This window comes from Neolamprologus multifasciatus, chromosome 22, assembly GCF_963576455.1.
Source record: "Neolamprologus multifasciatus chromosome 22, fNeoMul1.2, whole genome shotgun sequence".
NCBI classification, from domain to species: Eukaryota; Metazoa; Chordata; class Actinopteri; order Cichliformes; family Cichlidae; genus Neolamprologus; species Neolamprologus multifasciatus.
In genome coordinates this window covers 2,624,215-2,651,502 of record NC_140459.1, presented here as the reverse complement: position 1 = coordinate 2,651,502, position 27,288 = coordinate 2,624,215, and the positions used below count along the sequence as shown (strand labels likewise).

Here is a 27,288-nt window from a genome sequence, read left to right as displayed (position 1 = left end):
TGAATGTTTCCACTACTCTACAGATTTTATTTGAAAGACTACAAGAATAAACATGGCTTCATACACGTCTTGACAGGTCTATTAACTGACTTTTTATTGATCCTTTTACTCATTACCATGACTATGGCTACGCAGTCACGAGTAGTTAGGTATGGTAACAATGGGCTAATGTTACAAAGTGCCAAACGTGAAAAAAATGCAGGTTCTGACTTATCGGTGTAGAAATGAAGGCGCGGAAGCAAAGCTGAATTTGAATAAAGAGATAACGTAAGACAGATGACATCAGTGTCGCCTCTTTAAACAGAACTAAAGGACACTTCCATGTTTTCTAGGTTAGGTCTCATTTTAAGCTTTCATGTTGTAACTCAGTTGGTTCAAAATCAAAGTGAAGGTCAAACGATATTCATTTTAATTTGTGTTTTCAGTATCTCGGCTATACTACACTGTGCTGCAGAGAAACGTGGTTTTACAACAGCCTCTTTGCACACCTAATGTCTGCATTCAGTTTGCAAAATAGTAATCATTTGGACTGAGATGAATGCATTAGAGTTATGAGAGTTCTTGTTTTTAAACTGGACATGTTCCAAACCACACTCCTTTGTTGTGATTGTGAGTACATTGTTAGAACGGGAAAAGCAAGAAAACAAGACTGGAATTGGCATGCTGTCCTTGTGCTGGCATGGGCTTCCTGCACGTACTCCGGTTTCCTCCCAAAGGTGTGAATGTGAATGCATGTCTCAGATGTAAGCGCTGCGGAGGATTGGAAACATATATAGGGTGTACCCAACCTTTCACCCAATGATTGCTCGGTTTCAGCTTCAGCTGCCCAACACTGAACAGAATCGGAGAAGCGATGGCCAGCAGGATGGACGAGTGCCAAAGTTATATTATAAATATGATAAATGGTAGAAAAATTCACACCTTCTGACAGAGTTAGCTAAAGAGATAACAAGCAGGTGCTTATGAAATCACAACGACAGTTTTTCACTGTAGGTGCAGGACTATGGTAGGTTAGGCCTGTTGGATTCACTGTCACACAACTGTTGGTTAAATCATCACGGAATCAAAAACTAAACACCAGCAAATTTGCACATTTTAGCCTTTAAACTCTTAACATCCGCTAGGTCACCATCAAGTGGTTTAGGGACAAACGGATAAAGTTGGGTTTTGCTACATTTTCAGAAATTAAAAGATAAGAAAAAATATGTGTTCACTTTTTTTCCATTTGGGAAAACTCTGCCCATAATCATAGTCTTATATTAGTGGCACAGGCAGGATGAAACAGGGAAGTAAAGTTAAGCCAGTGCAGACGTGCCCTAAAGCTGAAGGCCAAGAGTTCTGGACCTGTAGAAGTTTGATCAACCTTTTGATGAGTTTACAGACTCTGACTAATTTGGGGGCATGTTGAAACAAAAGTTTGTGATTTCACCTGTTATACTGGCTGCTGTGAACAGGTCAAACTACAAGATTGAAGAAAGAAAGCCTGGTTGATATGTTCTCATTTTTCATGTCATTTTTTAACCACTTTGATCTTATTTGCGTGTTATTTTCTTACAGTTTGCAATGAAAACTTCCATGATCAAAGACCATCAAGAATGGATTTTTCTAAACACATTTAACTTTAAATATTAACTCTCATAGCATGCAGTGCATATGCCAGTAGAGATGTGAAGGAGAAATCACTTTCAGGCACAGACATAAAACACTGGTGTGGTTCTTGACGTGTGCGTTAGAATGCATCGTTCCTGTGGTAGCTTATTCCTAAACAGATTCCATAGCTAGGGTTGAATATTCCTGTCATAACAAACCATTCTTGTAATTTTCAAATATGTGTTCCCTTTCCAAGCGCTTCTTGGGCGGTTCTTCAGCAGTGGAACAGCATTATGTCGTCTTTCCAAAGAGCATGCAATAAAAATGCAGACATTTTACAAAGGGTTACATCCTATATGATCATCTCTGTCTCTGGCTCCTACTCGTCCCTCTCAAAGGTCTCCAGGTAGGTTTTGAGAATTAGGGTGTTGGTGTATGTGAGGTTTGTGGATCTGTAGAGGTCCAGGCCCGTAAGGATCTCCACATCTCGTACTCGGGCTGTGTGGAGCTTCAGCATGTCTTCGACCCACTTCGATTCATCCTCGGCGCTCTGCAGAAACAAAGGCTGTGATTCAGCAGCCGATACCATCATCAACTTGTGCATTCAGTTTTTTCTAATATTTTCCACACTACTTGAAAACATTTCACCCCACAAGTTGTGCAATTGCAGCGTGACTTTTCCAAGTGACTTACTGTCTGACTAACAGTAAAGAAGAACGATGTCTTTGTGAATGTTTCCTGTTTTACTTTCATAGTCTTGTGTGTGGACATTAGTCCCAGCTGTGTTTGCACCTGTTTCCTGCCTGTGTATTTCAGTCCTCAGTCTTGCTCTGTTTGGCGTCACGTTGTTAACCATCAAACCTCCTCAGTGCTGTGTGTTTCCTCCCTACTCGTAGTATTTTCCTAGTTCTTAATTCCAGTTTAGTTCCCTAGTTTACATGTTTTTAGTAGTGCTGTCAGCGTTAATGTCATTAAAATGACTTTAACACCATAATAATAATAATGGATTGGATTTATATAGCGCTTTTCAAGGCACCCAAAGCGCTTTACAATGCCACTATTTATTCACTCTCGCATTCACACACTGGTGGAGGCAGCTACAGTTGTAGCCACAGCTGCTCTGGGGCAGACTGACAGAAGCCAGGCTGCCATATCGCACCAACACCAGTAGGCGGTAGGTGAAGTGTCTTGCCCAAGGACACAACGACCAGGACAGAGAGCCCGGGGATCGAACCGGCGACCTTCTGGTTACAGAAACCAAACCCCTGAGCCACGGTCGCCCCGTTAACTACCATGCATCAACCCATGCATGTTCTGAGTCCTGCGTTTGGGTCCTCATCCTGCCACACAGGGAAACATGAGACGTAGTTATTTCTAGGATCTGAAATATAATATAAACATAACCTCTGCACACTGCCTTGCTTCTCATTTTTATTCAGGACTAACATTTCAGTTTGTGCAACCTTTGACCCTGTACTTTATTTCGTTTACATTTCATCTCTTTTCCTTTTTTCTGTTTTTGCAGTTAAGGCATCTGTGAACTGGATGGATCCGCCTTTTTGTTGGGGCTTGCTAAAGTTTCACATAGCTAATATATATATATATATATATATATAAATATATATATTCCACCATGCTGTATCTCTGCCTCTGTATATATTAATGTTGTGAAATTTTACCAGCCAGAATGTATTTTAAATATTACACATGCTCCAACGAGCTACAAAGAGAGTCCATAAACCTTTCTCATATCAAACAGCAAGAATGCCAGTCCTATTTCTGTGGCTGCTTTGGTGTAAGCGATATGTAAACCTATGAAAACTCATCGTTAAATATCCAAGGTGCAGTAAAAACCCTCTTTAGCAGAGAAGTACACTTTAAAAACGTCTAAACATTTAGAACCCATCGAGTTGTTTTCTCTAAATTTATGTTTCAGTCATTTGAAACTAAAGCTAGATTGTGTTGGTTCTGCATGATACCATTTTACCAAGATTGAAGATTATGTGAGACAAAATGAAACAAGTTAAAATACTGACCACATAACTATGCTAAGCCAGCACACCATAGTTCATGGGAGAGCAGAAACACATGTCAGCACTTGCCCTGCCAACAGAGTTTGGTTTACTTGTTGCTGTTTTGTTGACTCACTGTCAGCACTTTGCAGAATTAACAGGAATCTCAATATCAAGCGATAAAAAAAATTTCAAACAGCTTTTCATGCTTCCTCAAACTGACAATTTTAGCAAGGTCATAAGACACATGACACAGAGCTGCACACTGATCCCAGCATTGCAGTTATTATGCATGACCGATTTAGAGCTGGTGAATGTGACTTTCCTCAGAGCTACATTGTGACACCAGTAATGCTAAACCTCTGAATCACCAGCTGTCTAGAAATGACACATTTTAAGCTTCTAATCCGAACGTGACTCAGAATTTTTTAATATCAATATTTGCTCACGGCCTGAGTTGTTGGTTCCTATAAAGTTTATAGTCAAAATGCCAGTAACCAGAAATTATACAAGGTCTCCATGTTTTTGTGGATGTTTTTATATCTTAATTAGCTCTTGTGAGGTAGCAGCATTATGTAGGAGGAATCCAGTATTGCAAAGTTTCATATTGTTTCCCTTCTGAACCCACATTTACTTAGTTTTGCAGATGAAATATTGGCTCTGTACTCTGAGCCTGTAGCAGCCTGATTGGCTACAGCCTCCAAGATTAACCCACAGCTCATACACACAGATGACATGCTGGTGAACACAGAACAGACCAGATATGTTTACACAGTTGATCTAACACACAACTTGTCCTTTGGCTTCAGCGGCCCGGTTTTCTGGGTTATGGCATTAGACAGGTCTGACACTCCGTACTTTATACGCCAAACTACAATCTTTTACAAACTGAACACCCTGGTGTGAGAATGAATCTACTTCAGAAACTGTTCTGGTTCAATAAACGGTGGTTCTGCTGCTTAACATGGAGTTGAAAAGCAATCCAGAAGCTTTCAGTACCAAACATGTTGTCCCAGGACAACCGTACGTAAAACCTGCTGGAAGTAAGTCCAAGATCGTTCACAAAATAATATACAAAACATCAACAATGGAATCAAACCAGCAACCTCTAACCGCTACACTTCATTGATGATAACATTGACAATAAAATGCAAGATGCATCACCTGATGGAAATAATGTGAAATTTAGACTGTATAATGCTGGGAGTATGACTAATGCCATAACAGATCAACGGCATTAGCATTGATGACTACTATTGACAACATTTCATTTGCAACAGACAAAAATAAATATACAACAGGGGTATTTGTTGACTCAAAAAAAAAGCTTTTGATACGCTGCAACATTTTATTTTGATTTCTAAGCTGAATTATGTGGTGAGACGAATCGTTTTGAACTGGTTAAGTAGTGTGGGATTTTAATATTAACTTATGCCATGTTAGACCCCTAATTAAAGATTGTGAATTATTATGTAGTTTTAGTTTGCATTATTCTCCTGAATTAGAAGAAGGTGATAACTATTACATTTGGTAAACTGATTTGCATTACATTAGACTGCTGATTTATTGTGAATGAATGATATTGTTTTGTGATGCATTATACTGCTGAGTTATAAGAAATACTGTTCACAGAAAGTCATCGCCTTAAGAGTTTGATTAGAAGAGAACAGAGCATACTGCCCCATCTGCAGGAGCAGATAAACAGGGAGCCAAGGTCGTATCTAGAAAATAGGTCCCAGTATGTGCATTATTTAGGGAATTCATCTGAAAGACTGAAAATTGAATGTGGGGTTCCTCAAGGTTCTGTTTTGGGACCAAAACTTTTTAATTGATATATAAATGATATTTGTCCAAAATGTTAAATTCCGTTTTGTTTGCAGATGACAATTTTTTATTGTGCTGGAGATAAATTGAAAGAATTGGCTGAATTAATGGTTTCTGAAATGGAAAATCTAAAAAAAGGGTTTGATGTAAACAAATCATCTTTGAACTTGACAAAAAGCGAAATTTATAATTTTTGGAAAGCGTGTAAAAGAGGATGAAGTAACTCTGTCCATTGATGTTCCAATTAAGAGAGTTACTGAACTCTGTTTTTGGGGGGTTAGTATTGGAGGATAAATTAACATGGAAATCTCATATTGAACATGTTAGAAAAAAGATGGTTAAAAATATTTATATTTTGTGTAATGTCAGAGATGTACTGGATTATAAGGCAATGCGTATTTTATATTTCTCACTAATTTTCCAGTTATTGTTCTGCGACTTATATAAAACTTTTATACTTAGAGGAAAGTGGTACGAATGGTTCATAATGTTAAATATAGAGAACATACAAATCTGTTTATAAAATCGAAATTGTTGAAATTTGAAGACTTGATTTGAGGACCAGTCGGTCCGTAATGGTCGATTTGGGCAGCAGCCCTTTTATTTGCCACACACAAATACACTGTGGTTTTTGCTCATTCAGCCTGGGACACAGACACTCCCCTGGTGGTTCACTGCTGCCTTCTGTGTCTCTGCTCCTCACTGACAACATGAAACAACCCCACGTCAATCCTCTGACCATTATTACTTTAAAAACTGATGGTCAGTCCGTCCTGAAAATTGCTAAAACTTTGTATGTGTCCCCAAGTGCAGTCACAAAAACCATCAAGCCATGAGGACCGCCCCAGCAAATGAAGATTTGAAGACCTCTGCTGCTGAGGATAAATCCATCCAAGTAATTAGCCTCAGAAATCACACCTCAGGTTCCCACAAAGAGTCCCAGTAGCAGACACATCTCTACATCAGCTGTTTAGAGGAGCTGAAAAGCTCAAATAGCTGCTAAGAAACCACGACTAAGGAAAAGCAACAAGCAGAAGAGATTTGTCTGAAAAAGACAAAAAGTGAACAGATGGTCTCTACACCGTGAAGCATAGAGGAGGAGGTGTGGTGGTGTGGGCATGCTTTGCTGGTGACACTGTTGGGGATTTATTCAAAACTGACGGCACACTGAACCGTGGCTACCACAGCCTCCTGCAGCCACATCCCATCCAGTTTGCATTCATTTGTTTTTCAACAGGACAATGACTCCAAACACCTCCAGGACGAATAATGATGGAGTGCCAGAAGTAAAGAAAAACCAATGAAAAGGTGTGTCCAAACTTTTGACTGGTAGCGTACCAGAAAGCCCAGCAGCGCCTCCATTTCTTGAGGGCTCTGAGATAGAACAGGCTGCAGATTGAACTCCTAGTGTCCTTCCACCGTGCCACTATCGAGAGCGTGCTGGTGCACGCCACCCCTGTGTGGTACGCTGGTTGCACAACAGCTGACAAGAAGAGACTACAGAAGGTCATCAGAACTGCAGAGAAGGTGACCGGCTGTCCACTCCCCTCCCTGGACTTAATTGCCAGCTCAAGATGTCTCTCCAGAGCCAGGGCAATTATAAAGGACCACCTCCATCCTAACCACCACCTCTTCAACATCCTTGCCTGTGGAAAAAGGTTCAGATCCATCAGGTGCAAAACCAACAGACTAAAGAACAGCTTCTTCCCGTGGGCTGTCAGAGCTCTTAATGCAAACTAAGAGTGTGTAAAGACTTCCCCAACACATCCACCCTGACACTGCGGTTGATCATCTATGTGCAATATCTCCGTCTCTCCATGTTCTGTGCAATATTTTTGGCTCATGTGCAATTATTTTGGTCCCAGTCTGTTTCAATGTTTCCTACACATACACCATGTATATAGTACCACTCACATATGTATACATATACACTGCTTTTTATTTTATTCTATTTATTTAATTATTTATTTATTTCCCGCCTTCGTTGTATATTGGTTTCTCTTCTTCTTACTTTAGCACCTTTGTGGTTCAGCTACCCAATTTTGCTGTGCAAGAAACTGCACAATGACACTAAAAAGCTCTAAGTCTCTCTAAGTCTAAGTACCTGCCTGGACCTTCTTTGCCACCAGCTCCACTTCCATGCACTCCTGTTCAATCACTTGGAATTTTCAAACAACTCTTTCCAAGAAGAGAACAGAACTTCCCTGCCTGTCCTCCACTCCTTCCACCGACTCTCTGCTCACCAACTCCTACGGAGCACTCCCTCCCCTCAGCTGCTTCACTCACCTGTAGACCAAGTTAGCCAAACCCTCTCCATCTCCGATCACACACCTCTCTATAAAAGCAGTGCCAAGACTAACTCTTCTCTCTGCCCTGCCCCTGTGAAACTCTCCTAGTGTCTCATTAGTTAAAGACTTTGAAATCCTATGCATAGTATCTGCTTTTGTATCCATCCTCGTGGTGGGTTAAACATTTACAGTCATGATAGCAAAATACGTTTGAAACCAGATAAGTATCTCCCTTTGGGCTCTTCCTGAAATGAGATAATTCAAGAATTTCCTTGTTTCATTTTGCATTTCATCCATCTTCTTGTTTCTGTCCTCTTAGGACATCTGTGAATCGGATGGACCCAACATTTTTTACGCTACTGTATACTGGTTAAAGTGTCATCCACAGATGACATGAATTCCAGGAAGCAAAGGACAGACTCTATTTTTTTGGGAAGATGAAACCTTTCAGTGAGGAAGTACGCTATTTCTAATAAAACTGAAAACATTTCAGGTTGATCTCAACACATTCTGTGAATAGTCATGAGCTCCGTCATTGGGAAAGGGATCCAACCACAACTGATACTCGTCCACATCAACAGAAACCAGTTGAGCTGGTTCATGCATGTGACTAACTCCTAAAGATTACTCCTAGGTGAGGTGTTTCTGGGATGTTCAATTGGGAGAAGAGCTCAGCACATACCTGGGACACACTTGAGAGGTTACGCCCGACTGGCTTCTACATGCCCGAGTACCTCCCTGAAATAGGCTGGGGGAGGGAGGTCTGGGGATCCATGACCAAGACCCAGACAACACCCATCAATGCAAGAAAATAGATGTTACAATTACTATATTATGGTGTGTAGCCCTTTCTAAATAATTAAAATCAACTGTATGTAACTATGTGCATATATGTTTGAAAATGTCAGATTTTACATAATCCTCCTGACAGACTGTAAAAACACAGCTTCAGGCGGAGCTACAGAAACTCAAACATCACCGTTATAAGATGTCAAAACAATATGACTCACAAGCAAAAGGTTGACAAAGAATAATATTTTGTCATGCCAAGACACAAGAGCTGAAGCGGTGTGGAAAAAGTTGAAGAGCACAAACAATCCAGGTACACAAAGGGAACCACAAACACTATTTATCCTCACTATGCTTGTCACGCACAGAGTGAGGGTAACCCCTCGGATCATGTTTCTTTTAGGACGTCAACCAAAACAAACAGAGTGCCGAAGCCTGCCAGGATATACTCAACTCAAGCTCTGAAGAGGTATTCCCTGGAAAGCACATTACATTAAAACATGTTCCCATTTATCCATTCAGGGAGTCTGCCAGGAAGCCAGCTGTTTCCTCCATATCAAATATCTTTGCCAGCTTCCAACTATAGCTTTTATCAGACTGAAAGTAATCAGTGGAGTGCAATCGTTTCCCAGAAACAATTATAATATTCAGAGTAAGATGACAGGAAAGCACAGACAGTGTTTCCTTGTCCGGGGGAACATTGGTCTGTCAGGATTGATTAACTGTTCCGATACCAAGAGCAATAAATACTTCCAACAAATAACTACAACCTTCTTTTTTATTGAGGCCATAACCATAACATTACTTTCATTCTTTCTTTTCTTAGAAATTCGCCATGCCATAAGAGCAAATGTGCCGCTGTGGCTCCGAAAGTCTGCTTCAGGCACGTCCTCCCTTCTTCTAAAGAAGGTACTTTGTCTACATCTTCCCGATATCTTGTTCTTTGTCCCGTTTCTTTGCTCCATGGATATTGTTAAAGAATATTTCCTTACAGTTTTCTATGTTTTTTATTCCCTCTTTCATTCCTTTTTCATTCTCTTGAGCCTTCATTTCCCAGTCCTGCATCTTCTCATACGCAGATTCATAGGCATCCTATTACTGAGCAATATATATCATATATTGATATATAACAATCTGTTGTTGTTACAATTTCCTCATTTTAGTAATTGTGTGGATGCCCTCAAAGGCACTATTGAGTTCCTGTTTCTCTTTATTCTTTATTTCACTATAATCTAGTTGCTTCCGTACGTTTTTTTGGCACTTAACTACTCCCTCAGTTTTCAGCCGATTTTCTCAGTTCAAACTTTTAAAAATTCTGCTGTTTCTGCTAATGGGTGCTATGGCTTTTGGTGCTCATAACTTCTATACTTTTTGAGATATTGAATTTTTTATGCAATATTTTTTGCCCATTTCTTCCACATTATCCATGGCGTGACTGATTTTCCTTGCCGGGTTGACCTGTGTTTTAGCTCAGTGAGATGAGCAGCCGTTCTCAGACTGGGAGGCCCGGGTTCAAATCCCGCTTATGGCAACGTTTCTTTCAGTTATCAATTCAACTTATTTAACTCTTTTCAACACAAATTTCAGTTTTTTCTGCTGTTTTCAGAAAAAAACTCTTATCAGCAGAAATTCTGCTTATTCACCTCTTCTGCAAAATTTTCAGCTTTTTCACCTCTTATCAGCACAAATCTCAGCTGTTTTCAGAAAAAAAACTATTTTGAGCAGAAATTCTGCTGATTCATCTGTTTTCAGCACAACTTTCTGCTTCTTTACCTCTTTTCAGCAGAAATTCTGCTGATTCATCTCTTTTTGGCAGAATTTTCAGCCTTTTCACCTCTTATCAGCACAATTCTCAGCAGCTTCTGCTCATTTCAGCAGAATCGTCAGTCTCTCCACCTCTTCTTTGTGAGAATGAGTTTAGCTCAGTGAGACCAGGCGGGCCAGGTTTGAATCCTGCTCAAGGCAAGATATTTTTTCACTACTTTTCAGCAAAAAAATTCTCCGTCTTTACCCCTTTCAGTAGAATTTTTGGCTTTTCACCACTTTTCAGCAAAACTTTCTGCTTCTTCACCTGTTTTCAGCAGAATTTTCGGTTTCTTCACCGCCATACAATTTTTGCAACTTTTCATCTTTTTCAGCTATTTTCAGCAGACAGCTTCAGCGTTATGGCATCCACACAGCATTTTCGCAGGAAATGCAAATTTTTCTAGTTTCCTTTTGCAGTTTTCCCTCGCCTGCTTGTTTTGGACTAGCCTGGCTCATCATGGAGAGATTTTTGTTAGCTTCCCCTCCCAGTCTGTCCATTTCCACTGTCTGCAGGACTTATTGCATCAAGTATGTCACAGCACAGAATTATGTTGCAAGGCAAGGGTTTGCACAGTTCGCAGCCCTCCCCTGAAAACATCCATGAACTTTGACAATTAACCACAAAAATGATTCCGTCAAATAATCAAACACTATATGAGCAACATCTTGTCAACAATCCTGTGACAGTAAATAAAGTATCTCAACACACTGGAGTCAGTTTATGTTTGTGCAGTAAGTTAGCTGTTAGCATATTATAAGTTAGCATATTACCATAACCTCACTGTAATACAGATTTTCATTAGCCTTTGCTATCAGTGCAGAATCTTAATGGCTGATATGTTGCACACAGACACACTGATCATGTACTCCGTGTTCTCTGAAAAGAATTGTTTTTATCATTTAGGACATTTGGAGTAAAACGGAGCAACATGAGACTAGATCAGTAATGTCTTTCAAACAGCTCGTGCAAACCTCCAACCTGGTGGTTGTTGGGAAGCCATCTCCTCAATTTTCTCCTCAAATGATCAGTGAAGCTAAACATCTGTTGTACCGTTTGACAAGTGACAATGGGCTAATTTTTAACCATAAAAACACACAAACTCAAATGTTTTAGCACTTTTCCTGATTTATTTTTCTTGCAGCTGTTAGATAAGACACGATTTCAATGTTTGCCGATGGCTTAAAAAGTTAATCCAAGGAGCAGCCTCTGTGTGTCACACACCGTGACTCATTGTTTATTCAGAGGCACATTTTTCAGTCACACTAACCCAGACCTTCCCAGAGTGTGGGGTCCGCAGAGCCATTGCAGGGGGGGCGCGGCATGAAGGGAAAAACTAACGCTTGAACACTGCTAGCAGGGGTGCCCACAAAAACGCAAAGCAGGAGATGAAGCATCACTGAATATGTTTCCAAACCAACTTCATTCTGAGCCAAAGACTAGAAAATATGGTGAAGCAAATCTTCCCTTTGGCTTCACCTGCACAAGTGCTGAGGTAGGTCTCCCTGCAGGATTAGTTTTCCCTGCATCGGGAGCAGCGCTGGGCTGTTTAAATCACAGACAAACAGGATCCCACAGCTGTTTATGTTTTTAAACCCATTTTGCACAGAGAGGCATTTTTTGAAAAATGTATTGATAGCAATGTTGAATATTATTACACAGGAAAAAACAGTTATATGTAAAATAATCACATCGTGACGCCTCTGCCTTTGTAAATGGAGGGACAGTAACTGCTTGTGTAAACGTGTAAAACCTGCAGATAGTCAGATTAACAGTATTTTGTCTCTATCTGTCATTCTGCAATTCATCTCATGTAAACAATGACGTGGCACGAATATTTTTCTTGTAAAACAAAGGGGGGGCCAGCGAAAAAAGTTTGGGAACCACTGCCCATATTTCATTACATATTTAGACAGCGGGGACAAAAGCCAGATGTTACAGCAATGAGTCACATCATTATTTAGTACGTGTCCCAACACTCAAGTTTTGGCATAATTTCCATTCACAGACAAGAGGAAATCAAGTGGATCCAAACACTACGAGTCTAATCTGGATTTTGCATTTCCATTGTCTATAATCAAATATTTATTGAGGGTGCAGTGGTTTCATATGGTAACAGCTGGCCTCTTGTCCTCACTTCTATTTGCCGTATTGCCAGCTGCCATATTACCTCACAGCATCACGCAAACAAGGACTGCAAAATACTGTTTGATAGGTGGTTTCTGTAATCTGAGCGTTGTGCTTATTTCAGGATCATTCATGGCTCCCTGAACTGCCCAGCTGGCTCTGAACTAGCAGTTCTGCATAAACAGGCAGTCAGGGTGGTAATAAGTTCACATGTCATGTTGCTGTACTATAGACACAGTGTTTGCCCCTCCCTGATTTCCTATTTCTTTGTATGTTCATCACACTTAAATGTTTCAGATCATGGAACATTTAAGTGTGTTCCACTTTTTTGTTTACCATCAAACAGGCAAACACAAAGGCGTTTATTAGTAAAGGAAAAACTTATAGCCAGTTATTGCAAACGGTTGATTGGTGGCCCAACCAGATATTAGGTTTACGGGCCAAATACTGTCACACAGGACCAGCTAGGTTTGGATTTTTCCCCTTAATAAAAGACCTTCATTTAAATTCTTTTCAATGATCTGAAATATTTAAATGTATCAGGAAACCATCAAACGTGTTCTACGTGTTTAGGAGGACGAGGGCATCTTTGTTGGGAATCACTGATGCCTGATAAGCAACGGTACTGTTACAATCATGACACCATAGGATGTAAATCTAATCTAGTGAGCGAGCATAATTGGTTCTTTGTGCAGGGAGTGAGCAAAGAACAAGTCAGTGACGCACAGAATCAGTGGTTCTGTGAGCACGATGTTACTGGATCAGGGTTTTTATCACATTGGTCATGACTCTTTGTTCCAGTTGTTCCAGTGCCTCCCAAAGCACACGGCACGAGTCAGTGTAAGAATTATCACTCTGCTTATCATTACAATCTCTCTAAATTATTTTTCACTTCTGAACGGCTCAAAAACCCCCAAAAGTCTGACCTGGTCAAAGTCTAGAGTCCAATCAGATTGAGCTACTTTGGCGTGACGTTAAACACGATCATTTTCATGCTGGAAACCTTCAAGTGTTGCTGAATTTAAGAAAAAAGGACGAGTGGGCCAAACTTTACAAATGTTCCCATTGCTGCTTTCTTCTTCTTTTCTTGAACTTTTCTTGACCTTGACCTACTTTTACTTGTTTGAAAGACGTTGTATATCTATGGAAACAGCACAGTTGCTCAGCTTTACTCCGTCCAACCCGACAGAGGAAGAAAAGACCAAGTTTGTGCCGATAAACAAAGACGCATTCTTTAGAAATGACCCAGTGGTGCAGTCGCAGCACGGGCTTGTTGGCTGTTTAGCTTCAAAGCATGGCATGAGAATGGAAGTAGTTTAACCATTACTGAGTATATATTTGTAGGGTCTGCATAAACATGAGCAGTGTGTTTATCATGAACTAATTGCAGTTTTATATTTAGAGCTGTTTGTAAAAGCTCCATCATTTAATCTGCCCGCTCCATTCATTCTGCTCACGACTGGAGCTGAAGAGTCTCAGGAAAGTTTGGAGATGTTTACAAAGCTGCCCATTAACAAGCACACAGGACAGCGGATTAATCACACTTTATGTAACATTGTTGAGCTTGGACGCAGAATAAGAAAATGTAAAATGTACTGGTACTAAAAGTGAATTAAAAGAAATGCTGCCCATTGTTATTTTATTACTTTAATTTGGAGCCATGCAGTCGGCCTTCATAATGATTTGACACAGAGTGGGTAAGTCGTGCTTATTAAAGCATGACTGGCGCCTTAATCAAACGTCAGAGTTGCAACACATCCCCTCCCAGAGATTAGATGATCAACTGCAACTTATTGCAACAAGTCTGAGGAGCTTGGGAAGAAACATTTTGGGAGGAACATCGAAGTATTTCAGAACAGCATGTATTTAATTCCTTCCATAACAGTCACGTGACTGTGTTGATAAGAACTATCCATCTCTATGGTAACGCTCTTAAACGAAAAACATCATCTTAAAACTTCAGTGAACGATTAATGAAGCTGAATGAGTTGTTTGTAAGGATGTGTTATAGCTCATTACTGTATCATTACCAGAGATGGGCAGTAATCCGATTACTTTTTTCAAGTAACGAGTAAAGTAAGGGATTACTATTGCAAAAACAGTAATTAGATTACCGTTACTTTCCCGTAGGAACGCTGCGTTACTGCGTTACTAAAACCGTGATTTTTTTGCGAGAATGTCTCATGACAGTGACGTAAGCGAGTGCGACGTTCGTGACAACAGCTGTGTGCAGATCAACAATGGATCATATATCGAGTGCAGAGAGAGTATGAGCGTGCAGCGTTTAAAGCGTGGAAGTACTGACCTTACTTTGAGTTTGATTCCATAAAAAGTGACAAAAACATTAGTGTCCGTTGTGCGTGGGAAGAAAACTTCTTTTTACAGCGAAAAAAAACCCTAAACTTCCAAACAAGCACCGAGTAGCTACGACGTAATGGGAAACTCACAGAGAAACTCGCGGATTCTTCCACTGACCGCTGCACACCTGCACCAGGGTAAACCTCCGCCTACCCCACTCCTGCTTTACAGGTGAAAATAGAGCAACAGGACCGCTAGTCTGTGACTTTATTTATTTTCTGCTGTGTTTTACTTGCATCTATTTGAAAGACTGAGTGTAAACACAAAAAATATTTTATTCTATGTGCTGGAATGTGCAGAAAATAAGTTTAAATATTAAACTAATTTCTTCCAGTCAGAGAATGTTGCAGATAATTAAATGTTTGCTTGATGCATAAAGTTAAAAGATTAAAACTAATAAAACAAGTTTTAAAAAGAGACTTTTCCATTTGATTACATTTTGTATGATGATTATGTAGAAAAAGTAGAATTGGGCTGAAAGATCTATCACTTTATCACCTATTCAGGTTGTAAATCGTGTTGTTAAAAAGTAACTAAGTAATTAATTACTTTTGAAAATAAGTAATCAGTAAAGTAACGGGATTACTTTTTTGGGGAAGTAATCAGTAATTAGTTAATGATTACTTTTTTCAAGTAACTTGACCAACACTGATCATTACTGTCACCTGAACTACAAAAGCAGATACAAAGACACGATGCATGACTTCAGCTCATCCAGGAGGAAGCAGACAGGCCTGTTGACTGCTTTTATTTTACCGCAGTCCAGTGCTGCCGACACAAAATCAAAGCTCTACCAAAACATAGCACAGAATAGCATCGTTAAGGTTCACGATATTCATTTTATTCTCCTTTTTCTCAGTGAACGATCTTTTGTAAGAATCTCTGTTTTAATTAATAAAGATGCTGTTCGCTCACATGGCCCCACAGAGTCGTAGATTCAAATGTAAGACACGGAGCTGAACACAAGCCCATTCTATTCACCTCAGTTTGGCTGCAATGAAAACAAGTATTATAAAAGGATTAGCTACACTCATCTTTGTCGGCTTAGCTTCGCTGACTCATTCCTCGAAAGACGTACTACTCGTATCCACTTCACTCAGAAGTTATGCTGACTAGAGGTCAGCATAAATCCAGGTCAGAGATTAGAGACAAACCCACAGACTGTCATGGTGAGTCATCATATTACACAAGATTATAATACCAGTGGTATTATTATTATTATTATAACAACAATGGTTCCCAAATAGCTCGAGGCAAGTCAAGACAATCCTTCAGAGTTCGTAGTAATTGACTGGTTCACTTCCTGTCTCTCAGACAGAACTTTTATGGTGAGTATGGATACATGCTCCTCTAAGATCCATAAAATGACACGTGGTGTGCCCCAAGGGTCGGTTTTAGGCCCTGTACTTTTTAATTTGTATATGCTCCCTCTCGGCGGTGTCATCGGGAGGCATGGAGTGAACGACCACAGTTACGCTGATGACACTCAGCTGTACATCTCCGTGTCTCCTGATGACACCGGACCAATGGATGCCCTTTTTAACTGTATTTTAGATATAAGATCTTGGATGGCAGAAAACTTTTTACAGCTTAACCAGGACGAGACTGAAGTTTTAATCGTCGGTCCTGAGGCTCAGAGTCAAAAATAACACCCAGGTTTTTCACTGTTGTTTTTGACTCTGAGCTTGGTTTTATCCCACATATTAAACATGTAACCAAAATTGGATTTTATCATCTAAAAATATAGCCAGAGTCCGCCCTATTCTCTCTCGGGCCAACACGGAGATGCTGATGCTTTTATTACCAGTCGCATTGATTACTGTGATGCCCTGCTCTCTGGTCTCCCCAAACAGAATATTTCACCTTTACAACTTTTACAAAACTCTGCAGCTCGTGTGCTGACGAAGACCAGAGGGCGGGCCCACATTACACCGGTTTTAGAATCGCTGCACTGGCTCCCCGTGTGTTTCAGGATCGAGTTAAAATAACCAATAAAAGTTATTTTATTGGTTTTTAAATGTCTTAATGGTCTTGGGCCTTCTTATCCCTCAGATCTGCTTTTACCATATGAACCCTCGCTGTAAGAGCCAATTAAAGGTTAATTTTATTGGTACTGGTAAAATGATTAGAGGAGAAATATACATGTTTGATGTTAAGAATATAATTTCTAGTTAATTTCAAAATACTGTTTTGTTAAAGGTATAGAATATAGAAGTGCGACATTCTAATGCGCTTTTTAGTATTTTGGGCTTCCGGCACACTGTAATTACGTAGTTGGGGAGTCGGATAAGCTGAAAGCAACACAGTTTTGTGACCGAGTCTTGCCATGTAAATTAAAAGTTTAAATAAACATCTTTTTTGCAAGAAAAGTACCTGGACTTGCTCGCGTTTCAAATGCATGTTGCCGGACTGACTCCTAAAGGTGGGACAGACGAGTGAAATAGAGACGGAGTGCCGCCACTACACTCGCGGACCTTGAGGTCCTCTGGTACTGGCCTTTTGATTGTCCCTAAAGTCAGGACACATGCTCACGGAGAGGCAGCGTTTCAGTGGTCTGGTCCTCGTCTGTGGAACAGCCGGAGGAGCTCAGGGCCGCAGAGAACGTACATGTTTTTAAGAACAAGACCTTTTTAATTTAGCTTTCACCTAACGTTTATTTATTTTACGCTTATTTATTCTATCCTGTTATTCTATTATTACTTTAGGTTTTACCTAATATTTATGGATTTTATTCTTATTCATTTGTGACAAAACCCAGCTGAAGGAGAATTCTCCAAAATGACTTTTCTGCAGTTTGAGTCATTACATAAAGTATCTGATATTTACTGTGTTTAAAAAGGAAGACGATGAATGGCAATCAGGAGAAGTAAATGTTTATCTATCGGCGATACTTTAATCCCTGGGAATTAAAAATTCAAAGCATCATCCTGTAAATCTTTTGATTGTTTTTCATGTTTTCATTTTTTTAATCTTTCAATAAAACCCTACAGCTTAATAAAAAAAGGTTAAAGGTCATTTTTTTTCCCATGCTGCTGATCATGCTGTGCAAATGACTTCACTACAAAGATATGGAGGTACTGCCACCTGCTGGAATGATTGGAGGCTCTTTACCTTACAACATAAAGCTCCATAAGGCCATGAATTCATTCTTACTCACACTGCATGCCTCACTGTTGTCTGGCTTGTTAGGAAGAAGGAAGGAGAAAACCTTTAGCGCTCCATCACACTCATCAACCGTCTGGTTCACCTCCTGGCAGCTTGTAATCACAGTGTAGAAGTGGGTGGGAACGGGGAAGCCATCAGCTGAGAACCTGCACCGAGGAGGGGGATCAGAGACACGTGCAAAATGTGAAAGAGTGAAAAGCAGAGGTCACAGGTCATCGTACAAATGCATCACTTACTTTAGGAGCTAAATTGCATCAGAAGTCTAGTAAATCTTTACATAACCTCCACAATCAGAGTGACAGTGTAAGCTCCACAAAGTGAAAACCACAGCATGCCGTGTAATTATTAATCACTTAAATGATTCCTCACATGGAGACGACATGCTCGCCATATATTTATCGTGCATTTATGACACAGGCAGACAGGAAGGCTCATAAAGACTGGAGAGCATCGGAGGGATAAAACGTCCATCCGTGTACTCACAGCGCTGCTGGGAAAGAGCTGAGGGAGTTATCAGGACTCGCTGCTGCCTCAGAAATGTGCACATCCTCTCTGCAATATAATCAGACTGTGTATATCCTGCCACCCCTCTTGTAAAGAGGGTATAATATAGTTAATAATTTGTATTTGTGTTGTATTTTGCATTGTCTTGCTTATTCTTATCTTTTCTCTACGACTGACAGCTCTGCGCTGCTTTGTGCACAAATGGCAACAAAATAACCTTGAACCTTGTGTTGATGTGTTTTGACACACATGCACATGCAAGTTTACTTTAGTTGTTATCAGCTGACCGGGCGCCATCATCACTCGCCGCTGCGGTGAACTTACTCTTTTATCTTCTCGGTGGTGTCTCGAAGGCCGTCGTAGTTATAATCAAAAACAGGGCCGCAGAGAACGTTGATGCCATTGTTGGCCTCGGCGTAACGCCGCAGCAGCGTGCCTTGTAGGTAACTCCACACTCCTGCACACCCACAGAGAAATAGGTCATGCTGTTTATACTCTCACTTGTTTATAAACATCAGTAAGAAACACTCGAGAGCAGCTCACCCTCTGTCCAGTATTCGATTTTGTAAATATTCATTTTTTCTTTTCGAGTAGATTTTTCATTTCAAAGAAAGAAAGAATAAAAACAGGAGAAGTGAGGTTTTACTGGTGGAGTCAACATCTGTAAATCTACTGACCATAACAAGACTTTAGGCGTCACGTCCTAAATAAGCAAACCTATCCTGCCCATTTATTCCTGCAACCTTTTATGGCCTTAATATAGAACCTATTAGCCGAGCAGACGCAAACAGACACAGCTGACGCACACACAGTATAATGGATGCATGCATGGGGCAGGTATGCAGAGACTGAGCGTCTGCTTTCTCCTGATAAGTCCTCTCTCTCTTTATAAACAATGGGTATCAGGCCATCCTCGCTCACACCTGACATCACCACATTTCTGTCCCGTGTCTCATGGAACAAAACTCAATTTCCACCTCCATGAGCACAGTTAAACTAACAGATAAAAATGCACATGATGTCAGACTCATTGTTTAACTCTGAAACTATTCTCTACTCTAAATACAAAGGGAGGGGGTGAGAAAGTGAAACAGACTGTCACCAAACAGTGTTGTTGCAGCGGCTTCAGTGCTGATAAGAATTCATAATTGTTCAAATAGAGATGCAGTCACTTCAGACAATCTGACATGTTTTTGTTTGGGCTTCGAGCTAGAGACTGTATATCAAAGATGGACATTGTATTTGCTGTACTTTTGTATTTTGAAACCTTGATGTTGGCCGAGGGCCGACTGTGGCTCAGACTGAGGAGCGAGCTGCCGACCAGCTGGATCATGGATCAAGCTGTCAGTGGATCATGAACAAGATACTGAACCCCAGGTGTTTGTTTGAGTGTTAGATAAAAGAAGCTCAGGTGTCGATCAAAGCACCGTATAAACAACTGATCAAAGCTAATAAAAAGATGCTACGGCAGGGGTGGGCAACTCCAGGCCTCGAGGGCCGGTGTCCTGCAGGTTTTAGATGTGTGCTTGATCAAACACAGCTGATTCAAATGGCTAAATTACATCCTCAACATGTCTTAAAGTTCTCCAGAGGCCCGATAATGAGCTAATCATTTGATTCAGGTGTGTTGACCCAGGGTGAGATCTAAAACCTGCAGGACACCAGCACTCGAGGCCTGGAGTTGCCTACCCCTGTGCTACGGTTAAGGTTCTAAGTTCTAGTCCAGGGGTGGGGAACGCCAGGCCTCAAGGGCTGGTCTCCTGCAGGTTTTAGATGTGTCCTTGGTCCAATACAGCATATTCAAATGACTAAATGACCTCGTCAACGTGTCTTAAAGTTCTCCAGATTCTTGGTAATGGACTAATCATCTGATTCAGGTGTGTTGACCCAGGGTGAGATCTAAAACCTGCAGGACCCTGGCCCTTGAGGCCTGGCGTTCCCCACCCCTGTTCTAGTCCATTGTAGGATTTTTGGAGCCAGAAGAGGAATTTGCTAATTACCAGCTGACAGTTGCATATTTGGTTAGTAGGTTTTATTTTACAGACAAAGTAGTGCTCAGTGAAAAAAAGTCCCAATGTTTCACTAGCCTGTTACTGACACTGAAGCACAAACATCTTGTATGGGAATGTAACATATTTTGTTGAATGCAGTAAAGACCAGATTTCCCACATTCCCGGTCCCTGGTATAATTACAACATCTTGAGACAACTGTTAGCGTGTTGCTACAGTCACTGTTATGTTACTGCTTAGTTAATTTCATGTTTTAAATGTTAGTAAAATGTGCCACCCTGTGGCCCCTTTAAGTCGATATTTTGTGACAGTAGAAGAAGAGTTAGACAGGAAGTGGATGTTTTCTTGCTATGCTGTTTCAAGATGGCTGCTCCACATTCATGTCCTTCTTTGGGTGTTTGTTAAAGCATTGTCTGTAAGTATTTAATGGTAAAAAGCAATGAGACACTCCAAGTGTTGTCTTCATGTGTGATGGACCACAGTTAACAAGTTTTCAATGTGCTATTCATATGTAAATGAGATCGCCAGTTCATATGCTAATTAGCGGTGCTAATCGTCATGCTAGCTTCTCAAATGCATTGTTAGGTAATTGGTTTAAGGCACATGTTGTTGTTAACAGTACAGATGAGTAATGTACATTTCCACATATGCTTTATTGTTACAGTTTCACAAAATGAAAGAACCAGTAAACTTCATAAGATCTCATCTATTGTCTGGAGTTCCTGGGTTCATGTTTAGCTGTTTGGATAGCTAGTCAGACTTCTAGCGAGGCCATTTACAGTCACGTACAGCCAGTGTTGCCAACTCCTCAGTAAGGAAAATCGCTATTGGTTGTCCTAAAAGTCGCTAGAAGTCGCTAAATGACGTCATCGCCTAATTTGCATAATTGGTCATGCTAATGTAATTGTAATCTATGTTGTTGGAGAGAGAAATAACATCGTGGAAGAGACATAAAGTGAGTAAAAAAAACGTCCTAAATGCATTTAGAATTTATTTAGAACTACAAATTAAATTTATTTTAGCAATTATTGTTTTTTTAATGTCACAATTCCAACCCTGCTCCTTTACCCGGGCTTGGACCGACAAAAGTGACCCGAAATTGGCACTCTGGTGGAGTTACTTTGTGTGTGTGTGTTTATTAGTTTTAAACCTGATCCACAAAACAGCATAAGAGTAAAAGAAGAACTGACTGCGTTACAGCACCCGCTGCTTGTTGAGAGTAAAAGCGATATGCGCTTTCACGTCTTTTTTTAGCGACTTTTTTTTAGAAAAAAAAGTCGCTAGGGGGTCTGAAAACTCGCTAAATATAGCGACAAAGTTGCTAAGTTGGCAACACTGCGTACAGCTGAAGTGAAAATACAAAATTTTGACTTTTATGGAGGTGACTTACTCTTGAAGGCGGGGTACATGGGGACAGTGTTGGTGATGAGCGAAGCGTCATATCTGGACTCGGGAGATGTTGCCAGCTCTGTCAACACAAACGTGTGAGTCACACCTGTCTTATCTGTTTGCACATATCCAAACAAGCTCGTGTAAGATGTTGACATCGCAGAAACGTCGCTCAGAAGTTGTGACAGTCAAAGTTAACCCAGTGAAACTTCTGATTATTGGAATGATTTCCTATTTTCCCGGCACTCCGCTGGAATTCCAGTGTTTTCCTCCACAAATATCATTTTAAATGTAACTATATTATGTTAAATAACATAAGCTATAGTGCTAACAATGTATGCAAAGTTTGGACAAATGAACTCCCCCATCATATGCACAAGGTGGCCTGGTCCATTTCCTGTCGTTCTCCAACTTCCTTGGAAAGGTGAACTTCAGGAAACTGGTTCTCAGGGCCCTGATTGCCGTCCTTACTTAAGGGTTAGACTTCTTTTTGTCACATAATTGATACATTTTATTTTCTATAATGTTCCTCTATGACTACATCAGTTAAATCGTCAAGAATTAAAGCTCAACAAAACCTAAACGACTCTTTCGATTACAATTAATATTACAAATAACTCAACATAATATAATTTAATCTCATTTATACTAAGATTTTATGATGTTTGCACAATGTATACAAAGCAACATGAATATTTCTGCACAGAGGGTCCTGTGTTCACCCTGCGGTGCTACCTGGGGGGAAGAGGAAGCCATACGTGAGGTGGGTGTTCTGGCCGTAGGCGCTGCAGCTGTGACTGTGATCAGCTGACACTCTGGCGTCGACTCGGATGCACTTAGCACTCGGAGAAGCATCTGGTATAGGAGTCATGTCCTCCTGTGAGACAGACATGTGACAACATACAGTGAAGCTGAACCGAAGATGTGGTTAATTCATGATTTAACAGTAGGAGCATTACTTTTATCCTGCATAGGGCCGGGTAGGGTTAATGTTTTTATCCCTTAATAAATGAAAAAAGTGTTTGTTTTGTTATTTAATGGTTTCAGTTGCACTTCGGTGCAGCTGAAAGCATCTGAAGTGAGAGTGAAACTCAGATGTAATGCTGGGCGCTAATATAATGTTTACTTCCACTCATGTCTGCGTGTTTTGGCATTCATGCATGACGATGTGTATGCACGGAGCAGGTGTGCCATATGTGAGCAGCTGCACAACATCACAACACCTGCAACGAGTCAAACACGCACGTTCACCGAATCACAGGCCGAGTGTGTTTACTGGAGTGGCTGTTGGAGATTTCATGTTTGCATGTTTTCAGAGCTCGGTCACATCCTGCTGCGACACAAACACAGTCGCTCACTGCAAACAGCACGCACAGAGTGCCTCTAATGTGGTTTAACCTCATTTATATCAACAAAGTTCTGAGAGTGAAGAGAGGAAGAAGACGTTTGTTTACATGCTGGACACGTCTGCACACGCTGTTCGTGCAAACGCAGGGCAGGGTTCAAAAAAAACTACAGTCACTGTAGTTTTGACCATAAATGCTACATTTCAAACATTTCAAACTAATCACCTGAGTAAAGACTTTTGTAATAGTCTTTACTCAGGTGTCAGTCTAGCATCCTCACACTGGCTGCCAGTCACTTTTCAAATGGATGTTAAAATGTTATTATCCGTCTTTAAGGCGTTACATGGGTTCGCACCCTCAGACCTTTCTGATCTTTTGAACGGGTTCACAAGGTTAACGAGGTCTGCGGGTCAAATGCTCCCAACTGTGCTGAGGTCCACATTAAAGCACAGAGGAGGTCGGTCTTTGCTGTAACTGCTTCTAAACGTTCAAAACCCATCTGAAAACTTTTATTCCTTGGCTTTTAAATCAGAATGAGGAATGAATGAACTACTTTTATTTGTCTTATTTCTTATTCAAATCTTCTCATTTTATGCTTTTTTCATAAATTTTCTTTTTACTTTTTATCTCTTTTAATTATTTTTAATTTTAAATGTTCAGCACTTTGCTCAACAGTTGCTGTTTTAAATGTGCTGTACAAATACATTTGACTTTGACTAATCGTCATAAAGCACTGATTGCACCAGGGTTAGTAACACCAGCATGAAGTGCATTCAAACATGCTGATATAGCAGCTTCGAAACATTGCACAGGAAGGCTTCTTCCTCTTCTTCTATCCCAAGCGCCCTCTTGTGTCTTGCAGGCACCTCTGCATATCCTCCTTGACCACAACCATGGACGTCGTCCAAAGTCTTCCTCATTCCTCCAACACATCCACTCTCCCTCCTCTGAACATGTCCACACTGTCTCAGCCTCGTCTCGCTAGTGCTGTCTCCAAACTACTCGACCTGAGCTTTGCCTCTGATGTACTCATTTATAATCCTGTCAATTCTGGATACTCCAAAATGAAAAAGTTTGCAAAAGGTGAGTTAAAGTGCTTTTCACAGACAAGAGTATAAATATAAGAATAAGACTTTCCACAGGAGCAGGGCGGTGATGACCTGCAGACTCTTCAGGTTCAGTTTCTTGATATGAACAGTGTTGGTCAAGTTACTTGAAAAAGTAATCAGTAACTAATTACTGATTATTTCCCCCAAAAAGTAATCCCGTTACTTTACTGATTACTTATTTTCAAAAGTAATTAGTTACTTCTTAAAAACACGATTTACAACCTGAATAGGTGATAAAGTGATAGATCTTTCAGCCCAATTCTACTTTTTCTACATAATCATCATACAAAATGTAATCAAATGGAAAAGTCTCTTTTTTTAACTTGTTTTATTAGTTTTAATCTTTTAACTTTATGCATCAAGCAAAAATGTAATTATCTGCAACATTCTCTGTCTGGAAGAAATTAGTTTAATATTTAAACCTATTTTCTGCACATTCCAGCACATAAAATAAAATAATTTTTTGTGTGTTTACACTCAGTCTTTCAAATAGATGCAAGTAAAACACAGCAGAAAATAAATAAAGTCAAAGACTAGCGGTCCTGTTGCTCTATTTTCACCTGTAAAGCAGGAGTGGGGTAGGCGGAGGGTTACCCTGGTGCAGGTGTGCAGCGGTCAGTGGAAGAATCCGCGAGTTTCTCTGTGAGTTTCCCATTACGTCGTAGCTACTCGGTGCTTGTTTGGAAGTTTAGGGGTTTTTTCGCTGTAAAAGAAGTTTTCTTCCCACGCACAACGGACACTAATGTTTTTGTCACTTTTTATGGAATCAAACTCAAAGTAAGGTCAGTACTTCCACGCTTTAAACGCTGCACGCTCATACTCTCTCTGCACTCGATATATGATCCATTGTTGATCTGCACACAGCTGTTGTCACGAACGTCGCACTCGCTTACGTCACTGTCATGAGACATTCTCGCAAAAAATCACGGTTTTAGTAACGCAGTAACACAGCGTTCCTACGGGAAAGTAACGGTGATCTAATTACCGTTTTTGCAATAGTAATCCCTTACTTTACTCGTTACTTTAAAAAAGTAATCAGATTACAAGTAACGCGTTACTGCCCATCTCTGGATATGAACAGCAGCTAATCTTAAGCAAACAACTGGCAATCAATATGAACATTAGAACTCCTGAAATATACCAGAAAAAAAACTCAAACTTTTATCTTCATATCGTGGAAGTGTATCTGTGAATTTATCCTCTGACGTTTTTATAATTTGGACTAACAGGAACACAACAACCAAAGATCACTGAATGAAATTCCAACAAGAGAACAAACTAAATAAAGTTTTAGGTGACTTCAAGGGACAATCAATGGCTGTAGAACCAAGCTGACTGATATAAGAACTTCACATGTGTGTACCTGTGGTGGCAGTGTGTATGATGTCCACAGGGGCATGGCTAGCTCTTTGCTGTATCCACTGATGAACTCCACATGATGAAGAAGACTGTACTGAGTGTCAAACATCACCGCTGGTCGACCAAACGGCAGCTGGGTGCTGTCTGCAAAAACAACATGTTGTACCTCGATGCCAAATTATTTGATTATACTTCATAATTAAAGGTGATTCTGTTGGTGTCCTCTGCAGTTCCTACTGACCAATAAAACGGCAGAAAATAAAAATGAAAGCAGAAACAGGAGGCATTGCTTTTTTATTGCTATTTCCTCAGCTGCTAGCTGAACGCAGCTGTTCCAGTGTGTGTGTGTGTATAACAACACTTACTATAACTGTAGACCCCATCTGATACACGCGTGAACGGTCCATTGATCTCCACTTTGTTCTGAAAATGATAAAACGTGTTTTTTTCCTCATCTTTGTTTGTTACAGAAGAAAGTGACAAACACGGTGAAATCAGCTGAATTTAGATGTTAGAAATGATTTCTGCGGCATCGCTGCCTCCCACTGACCTCATCGTCACAGCTGCAGCCCAGGTCGTGGCTGATTTCGGCGTCGGACGGCGGCGACGGTGCCGTGACTTCCTCTGGCATGCTGGGTTGGAAAGGCGGATCTTTCAGCAGGTCGTTCAGACTGCCGTGTGTCCCGTTGTTTGGAACTGGCTTCAATCCCAACAAGTCTAAAGCACGAACAATCAGAGGACACACTATTATAATAGTAATGATAACATCAGTATTATCATCTAGGCCAGGAGCGTCCACCTCCTGCCCTTTAGAGCTTCCGTCCTGCAGCTTTTAGATGCATCCTTGTTCCGACACACCTGAATCAAATGAGTGGCTTGTTATCAGGCCTTTGCCAAACTTGATGGCTGAAGAGGTATCCAACCATTTGATTCAGCTGTGTTGGAGTAGGGATGGCTCTGCAGGACATTGGCTGTATCCCAATTCAGGGTCTGCAGCCTTAAAGGCCGCATTTTAAGGCCGATTACGTCACAGCGACGCAACGAAGGCTGTCCCAATTCAAAAGCTGCTCGAAATGCGGCCCTCAAATGCGTCCTTCATTTCCCTGAATTTTAAGGACGTGGCGGTGTAGACTTCGTGGCCCAACATATCCCAGAATGCATAGCGCGGCGGTGGGTGTGGATAATTTTGCTGAAAAAAAACAGGATGAGGGGCAGCCGAAGAGTAAACTTTAAGTAAGTACTGAATATTATGTCACTTATTTATGTGCAAATGTTTAATAACGAAGAACATTAAAACATTACTGTTGGCCACATGTCAGCAAAGTCATGTGACATTAGTGACGTTTGTACTAACTTGGTTTTACAGCCTTTACTTTAAAATATACGCCGTTCAATAGCTGAGCTTAATCAGAGAATGATCAAAGCTCATGTAGAAACAAACAAACAAATGAACAAAAGATTTTCTCCTTCATTTCTGTCAAACAAAGCTGTATGAAACGTTTCCAGCTGTTAGTATCATGGTTGCTAGGCAACCTGGGCAGCGCAACAGAGGCTACGCCGTCCCATTTCACAAGCCTCGCACTTCCGGCCTTAGCAGTCTTTAAGTACGCGGCC

General features: G+C 40.6%; 1 protein-coding gene and 1 long non-coding RNA gene across 2 annotated transcripts in view; both read right to left on the bottom strand.

Moving 5' to 3' along the window:
• Positions 1-27,288, bottom strand: part of enpp2l (ectonucleotide pyrophosphatase/phosphodiesterase 2-like) — a 43,611-nt gene continuing 16,323 nt past the window's right edge. Inside the window, exons 18-25 of the mRNA XM_085149196.1 lie at positions 26,225-26,391; positions 26,040-26,097; positions 25,679-25,818; positions 22,596-22,737; positions 21,862-21,939; positions 18,786-18,918; positions 17,950-18,103; positions 1-2,140 (exon numbers count right to left, since the gene is read on the bottom strand). Coding sequence (XP_085005322.1) covers positions 1,970-2,140; positions 17,950-18,103; positions 18,786-18,918; positions 21,862-21,939; positions 22,596-22,737; positions 25,679-25,818; positions 26,040-26,097; positions 26,225-26,391 — 1,043 coding nt within the window. The 3' untranslated portion in view covers positions 1-1,969. The remainder of the gene's footprint in view (positions 2,141-17,949; positions 18,104-18,785; positions 18,919-21,861; positions 21,940-22,595; positions 22,738-25,678; positions 25,819-26,039; positions 26,098-26,224; positions 26,392-27,288) is intronic.
• LOC146492565 (uncharacterized) lies at positions 8,169-17,943 on the bottom strand. The gene is made up of 2 exons (XR_014872048.1): positions 16,471-17,943; positions 8,169-16,418 (listed from the first exon to the last, which is right to left on the bottom strand). It is a non-coding gene; the product is annotated as an uncharacterized LOC146492565 (long non-coding RNA).